Source organism: Anser brachyrhynchus, assembly GCF_964034855.1.
Source record: "Anser brachyrhynchus genome assembly, chromosome: 3".
Classification (NCBI taxonomy): Eukaryota; Metazoa; Chordata; class Aves; order Anseriformes; family Anatidae; genus Anser; species Anser brachyrhynchus.
Genome location: NC_137696.1, coordinates 105,143,374 through 105,150,684, shown reverse-complemented (window position 1 = coordinate 105,150,684; position 7,311 = coordinate 105,143,374). Strand labels below are relative to the sequence as shown.

General features: G+C 43.2%; 1 protein-coding gene across 4 annotated transcripts in view; it reads left to right on the top strand.

Moving 5' to 3' along the window:
• Window positions 1-1,082: 1,082 nt before the first annotated feature.
• The window catches only part of FBXO25 (F-box protein 25), a 30,320-nt gene continuing 24,091 nt past the window's right edge, over window positions 1,083-7,311 (top strand). Inside the window, exons 1-2 of one of the 4 annotated variants that reach the window (XM_080586018.1) lie at window positions 1,083-1,239; window positions 5,415-5,558. In XM_080586018.1, coding sequence (XP_080442144.1) covers window positions 5,422-5,558 — 137 coding nt within the window. In that variant the 5' untranslated portion in view covers window positions 1,083-1,239; window positions 5,415-5,421. Of the gene's footprint in view, window positions 1,240-1,484; window positions 1,636-3,210; window positions 3,373-3,979; window positions 4,134-5,414; window positions 5,559-7,311 lie in introns of those variants that run through there. The other 3 variants (XM_080586019.1, XM_080586021.1, XM_080586020.1) reach the window with 3 other exon arrangements.

The following is a 7,311-nucleotide window of genomic DNA, read 5'->3' as shown; positions in this document are numbered from 1 at the left end:
AAGTATATAACTTTTTCCACCTCAAAGACAGAAAGGAAGCACTTATAAAACATCCCAGTGTACACAAAAAAGCTGCAAGGGGATTAGGGGACGCTTCCACATAGGGATAAGTGGCAGCAACCACACTATTGCAATAATGTCAGTCCTAAACATTCAAAAAATTACAGGTTAACAATTTGTTCTACAGCACAAAATGATTGAAATTTATTAAAACATAATTCTGATTTATTTTTTTTTATGGGGACATCGAGGCCCTGGAACATGTCAAGAGAAGGGCTACACAGCTAGTGGAGGCCTGGAACACAAGTCCTGTGAGGAGCAGCTGAGGGAACTGGGGTTGTTTAGTCTGGGGAAGAAGAGGCTCAGGGGAGACCTTAGTGCTCTCTGCAACTGCCTGAAAGGAAGGTGTGGGGAGCTGGGGGTCGGCCTCTTCTCGCAGATAACCAGTGATAGCACTAGAGGGAATGGCCTCAAGTTGCGCCAGGGGAAGTTCGGGTTGGAAATGAGGAGACATTTCTTCTCAGAAAGAGCAGTCAGGCGTTGGAACAGGTTGCTCAGGGAGGTGGTGGAGTCACCATCCCTGGGGGTGTTCAAGGAAAGGTTGGACCTGGTACTTAGGGACAAGGCTTAGTGGGTGATATTGGTGGTAGGGTGATGGTTGGACCAGATGATCTTGGAGGGCTTTCCCAACCTTTATGATTCTATATTTACTCCACATTCTTAGTGGGGAAAATTACTGATTTCTAACTGAGAGCGGAAAAGCTCACACAATCCCCAATTCATGACCTAAAGCTTGCTCCCCGTGTCCCCCGGTCCTTGTTTTAACAAGGAGCCCGGCGTTGGAGGCGTCTCCACCCAGCTCCACAGAGTGCTGAGGGCACGGAGCTCCCCTGATAGGACCGCCGTAAGCCGGCCGTTGATCGACCGTTGGACCGCCATTACACGGCCGTTGATTGACCGTTGGGTGACCGTTAGGCTAACGTTGGGCCGCCATTACGCGGCCCCGCCCCCTTCCCCCCTCCCCCCTCCGACCAAAACATTGACACGTGCGCCTCGCTCCCCCCTCCCTTCACGTGACGCGCCGCGGCTGACGTGGCACCCCGCCCCACCAATGGGGAAAGGCGCTGCCGGGTAGCAACAAGCGGCGGCGGCCAATCAGCGGGGCGGGGGGGCGGTGCCGCCATACTTCCGGCAATAGCCCCGCGGCCCGGGCCCTGTGGGGAGCGGCGGCGCTGTCAGGTAGGGACCGGGCGGGATTTTGGGGCCTTTTTGTGCTTTTTTGTTTTTTTTGGGGGGGCTTTTTGGGGGCTTTTGGGGGCGTCGGGGGGCTTTTGGGGGTTCTTCCGAAGGGAAGGAGCGTTTCCAGCCGCTGGGGAATGCGGCCTGGGGGCGGTGTGTGGGGGAGCGGCAGGTGGGGCGGGGGGTGAGGGGGGAGCTGAGGGGCCGAGCCGTGGGTTGGCGTGGCGTGGGCTGAGGTGGGCGTTGGGTGTGGGGGAAAGCAGTGAAAAAACACCTTGGGATGGAGACTAACCGGCCCTTTGACCTGTGAGTCAGAGGGCTGATAGGGCTGGCTCCCAGGAGAACCGGTCACAGCCTCCAGGAGCAGCTTCTGCGGGAGCTTGGGCTGCTGGGCAGGTACTGAGGCCGTCAGGGAAGGGGTGGCTGTGCTGTGGGGAGGCTGGGAAAGGAAGAGAGCCTTTGCTGTTCTCATCATGTTGGTGACAGTCTTGCTACTGAGTGTCAGGAATGGTTTGGGTCATAATTGTATGTTGCTAAGAACAGGGATGCATATACAGAAGACAACTTCTCCTGTACAGTCACAGGTTATTGGCATGTCTTGCTGCAGTTCTGAGTGTCTTTGTAGTAGTGTTTGCTTTTGTGGTGAGCTGCCTACCTCATGGAAAACAGAGCTCCCTTACAGGTGGGTGAGTGGCTGGAGCAGTCACTGTAATCCCAAGCTGCACTAAGCCTGGCATAGACAGGTTTCTGTGCTGTCCCTTCCGTGCTTCTTTCTGGTGGCTCTTATCTCCATAGTCCTTTCTTCCGTGCTCCTTAGGAAAATATGTATGATGCAAAGTGTTCTCGTCCTTTTTTGGTTTTAGGAGCAAGTTAAACGCAGGTGGTGTATTTTATTAAAGCCCGGTTGTTAGGTAATGACCATAAAATTGTGTAGGTGGGAAAAGATCTTTGGAATCAAGACCAAATGCCAACCTGATCTATTGGGTCCAATTGCTAAACTGTGTCCAGCTCAGTAAGACCAAATTCCACTCAGTGAAGCTTCCTTCTCTTTTACGCAGCATCAGATTGATTTCTCCACAGTAATTTTTTGGGGAAAAGGAACAGGTTGCTCAACAGCAAGGACAGAAGTCGTTTTGAGTGTTAACGAACCCTGTGCCACTGCATTTTCCTCAAAATCTAAGTTTAGGGACTCTTCTTTTGCTGTAATGATAGTTTTAACAAACTGATATTAAATTACTTATTACTGAAGGTGTGCTCCATGGGGTATGTAAGCTCTTGAAAGCAAGCTCTGTTCTGAGAAGCCACATGCATGCGTTAGTGCAATGCTGTACTGGGAAGCAAAACTTGAGTGCAGGCAGAGCAAAAGCATGAATTTTTGTACATACCCAGTAATCAGCTGCTCTCTGAGGGCTATGTGTAGGAAAGATGTTTAGGACACACTATCTAAAACTTGGGAACTTCTCAGCAATGGTCAAATGTACATTTCAGTCCTATAGGAAGCGAAGCAATGGGATTTTCTGGTTCTAGCTGTGTATGTATACGTTAGGTTTGGGTCCGAGGTACAACTTTCCATGTAATCATGGAATGGATTGGGTTGGAAGGGAGTGTAAAGATCAACTCGTTCCAAGCCCCTGCCGTGGGTACAAGTCACTTCCTGGAGTTGCTACTCATGGGATACACTCTGAGTTTGTGCAGTAGTGAAACTATGTCTTGGACTAAGAATACCTGTTTGGGGAAAAAAATTAGGTCAACATGTACCAGTCTCCCAGAGTTGCTGACTTTCTGTAGTTTTCTCCCACAAATTCTTAAGTTAAAGTTTAATCTGTGATTTTTCTAGTAGTGTTTCCTTGTTGTCTTTTAAAGAGATAACGTACTGAACATACCACATGTTTAGAAAAGCTATTTGTATCTCTTTATGAAACTTGTCCTAAGTACAGTTTTCCAGGATTTCTGCAGCAGATCTCGGTAGTCTTTTTGTGTATACTTGCTGATACCACTATTTTGACGTGCTTAATGTCACTATTTGCAAGAGGGGTGATAAAAAAAAAAAACCTCATTCTGTGCCGAAGCCTTGCAATGGAAGGCCATCAGTTTTCATTTTAAAGATCTGGAAAGTCGTCTGGTTTAGAGCATGTAAGTATTGAAGTGTGTTATTTTGAATGCCTCTGCAGCTCCACAGGAGGAAGTTACACATCGTACTTATACCACTGGCCTGATAGCTCGAAACCCCTTATTTCTGAAGTTAAAGGATTTCTAAAGCATACTAAGATTGCTATCCTGTAAAATGTGATTGGCTTCGGGCTTCTGCTACTGCCAGCCGCTCAAACAAAATATTGCAGGCTTTCTCCTGGTGTTTTCAGGAAGCTTTACATCTATCCTTATTTTTGTAACTTATCCTGTTAACCTGTAACAATGCATGGTTCACCTTCATGCAAGTTGTGTCTAAGTGTGTGTGTTTCCTTTCCCAACAATTCTTTATTGATTCATAATATTGAGTATTCTTAAAATGTACACTTTGTTAAGTAATCCCATTCAGCCTGTAATGTTCTCTATGTATTTGAATTTTCTATAGTTTTTAACTTTTGGGGTAATGAGGTGCATCTATAATAGTGCTTAATTTTCATAGCAAAACTGCTGACTAGAAGTAGCTCATGAGCTCTGTGTCTTTAGACATGATTCAAAATTGTTTTATGTTCTGCTGTTTTCTTAGTCTCTTCCAGTTATTTTTTGAAATTTCAGGTAAACTCTGCTGATCTTATCAGAAGAAAATATTATTCTGAAATGCACTCATGAGCACCAACCATAAATTCTTGAAAAGACGAGAGGCCTTGATTTTGGTCTAAATGAGGCATTCTAAAAAACTGTGAGAAGTCTGTTATGATGCGTATCTCCTGGTAAGCAGTGAAAAGATTAGAAAAACAGATAGGCATGAATAGAGTTTGTGGTGGTTGGAGGAAAGGATGTGGTAAACTTTGGAAATGATTCCTGTCAGATTCAGAGGAAGGCTGAGTTGTGAATAGCAAGGGGACTTTCATCAGCACTGAAGGCTAGACAGCAAGCTTTGCTTTGTGTGGTATGTTGTGGGATGTTTTAGTCTCATTTTTCTTTAAATAAAAATGATGCTCTTGGCTTATATCTCTTCAGACTTTTTAGCCTTCAGTGTCTTGCCCAGTGCTAATATGTTGGACAGATGCTGGTCAAGAGTGCAAATGGGTAAATAAATTCAGTGATGTTTCACTGGTCTGGCCTAATATTTTTCACCTTGAAGGAATGTTTAGAAAACAGTTGCTTTGAATGAAGCTGTTGGTGTTGCATTAATGTATGTTTCAAATACGTTAATGCTTTTCTCCCTGTGCAGTCTGCACATGAAATCTCTGGTTAAAACAAAGCAGAATGTATACATGATGAATGGGAAGAAGAAGGCAAAAGCTGGCAAGCTTGGATTCTTTAAAGCATAGGGAATTGCTCTCTCCAAGTTCTTAGTATTCATATATTAAAAGTGATTTTCCCTTGTGAAAAAGGGTGACAGAGCACTGTAGAATGATATACCTGTGCTGTCCTGCGTGCTGTTGGTAGGAATTTCAGTAGTGAACTACTGATGTTATGTTGCAGTCTCCATTTGTGGGGGGTATCTAATAGCCTAGCTAGAGAGGTGATCCTCAAGAACAACAAAAGTGTTTGGGGAAGATCCAAATTCCTTTACTGAAACGTGACTGTTTACAGTGCTACACTATCTCAGTGTTTGGAAGGCTTATAGAAAAATAAGAAGAGTAACACTGATTTGGGCTTACCAGGTTTGAAAAACAATCTGTTAGTTGGGTCTCAAACTGGTAATCTGTTTGCATTCTGTAAGTGCTAATCTGCTCTGCAGTGGTCAGTCTCACTTGGTTTGGTATCATCCCTTTCCTGGACTACGGTGATTCTTCTGCATCTTTTTCTTGAAAGAACTGTGAAACCTACCTTGATCTAACAAATAGGAAAGGACATTTCAGCAGGAATTTTCAGAGGTTAGAGAATCAAAAATGTACTTGGGAAACCATTGAGCCTCTTAAGAGGATACTCTATAGGAAACTTTCTTCCTTTTCCTCATTACAGTTTTTTTAAGGTTAAAGAATTGAAATAATAAGTTTCATAGTTAACAGTTAAATCCTGCACAATCTTCTTGCTGCTTACAGAGAAACCATGCCTTTTTTGGGCCAAGACTGGAGATCCCCTGGATGGAGATGGGTTAAAACAGAAGATGGATGGAAACGATTTGAACCCTTCAGCCCTGCACTTGAGAACAAGAACAATCAGCTTAATGACATCAGTCACACTGTGTAAGTTCTTCAATAACTCATGCAGAACCACATTTATTACCGATTTCATAGCAGGTGGGAAGGCAAAGATTGACTTCACTTCCATTCAGACCGAGTGGGGTTGGTGATCTCTGCGTGCATGAGAGAAGCATGCATGAGAGAAACTCACAGATGCAACCATGTGCTTTGTTTATTTAGGCAGAGACCCCTGTGGAGACTGTCCATCTTTAGGCAACTCGTGAAACAGTGACAACTTCAGGCAGCCAGATCCCATCCTATGCTGTGTGTTATTTTTAATGTTAGTGATATCTGCGAGTTGCAAACGCAACGAGCATATCGGAATGTTACCTGGAAACAAGTGAAACCTTTCTGGTGATTGTTGGATTAGGGCTATTTAGGGTACTTGCTCTAAATGCATGACTAATGGTAGTTTAAGGCAATTCTCTAACATTGTATATGATTATACGAGCCCCTGTAGAATGGGTGAGAAACAAACTAGGTAGCTTGGGAGTGAAGTAACATAATATTGATGGCAGATGCTCACAGACTGATGTGATACAAATAGCTTAGTCCAGACAAATTCCTGCTTTGTGTCTTTGCCAAGAAGTAATTCTCAGGGTTAGCATTCTTGTTTATAAATTCCAGCTTAATGTGCTCATAATGAGAAAAGGGAACATTCAGTGTTTTGCTGTTAGTCTAGTAAATGATAAAGAAACTGATCTGATTTAGAGGGAATTTACTGGCAAGCCAGGACTTGTTCTACTCATACACCTGTGTTTTCTAAATTTGAAATGAACCTCAAGGGAGTAATCAAGCAGTGAGGAATTATTATTAAGCTTGTCTCAAACTACTGTTTTTTTCGTGCCTTTACTTCTTGTGCTCATCTGCCACTGATAGTGGCTGTTTTTTTCCCCATACAGTCTGGCCACTGTGGATAAGAAAAGCAATGTTTGTCTGCAAGGGTGTTCACAAAGCCTCCAACATAAGTTGCCTTAAATACTTCTGGAAAAATCTCTTCTTCCTTCTTTCATGTAGCTTTAACATAGTTGGAAAATGAAATCTAATTTAATTTTGATAGCTACTTGCACAGTTACTAAATTATATTTTGTAGGTTGTTTTATGTCACGCTTGGCAAACAATATTCATTAAATGATTGTTTTTGTATCATTGTAAATGAGGACTCACTGTTCTGTTCCTAATTGGATGTTGATTTTTGTCTGTGCATACACTTATATATGTCTATATATATAACACAATCTTTTCTCCAGAGAGTGAGCTGAGACTGGATTTATTGCTTCTTCAAGCAAAAATACTAGATTTTTTTTCTTAGTGTTGAAAGAACAATTTGTAGAGTTCAAGGGTATTGCTAGAAACAGATTTAAACAAGTCTTGCTTGGAAAGATACAAGAGTCTTAAAGTTCAGAATTAAAATAGGAACATTAATTTGAAGTGACCGGCCATGAAATGCTCTGGGTAAAAGAAATATTTGTGATATCTGAGGTGTTGCGTGATCTGAATTTTGTAGGTTAGCTTCCCAACTTGTCAGAATCCCAAACTCAGGAACTACCCTAGCCTGTAATAGATGCCCTCACCTGTAGTGATTCCCTGGTTTCCAGTCTTCTGTCTCTTACTTCAGAACATGGTGTGCTTTGGCTGCATGTAGCCCTATTTGTTCTGCTTCTGTGTATTTAAGAATGTGTGTTATCCAAAATTAGACTGCAGAATTTGAGTTGGAAGTAGTGCTACTATGCCAAGTACCAAGTAATTTCACTAC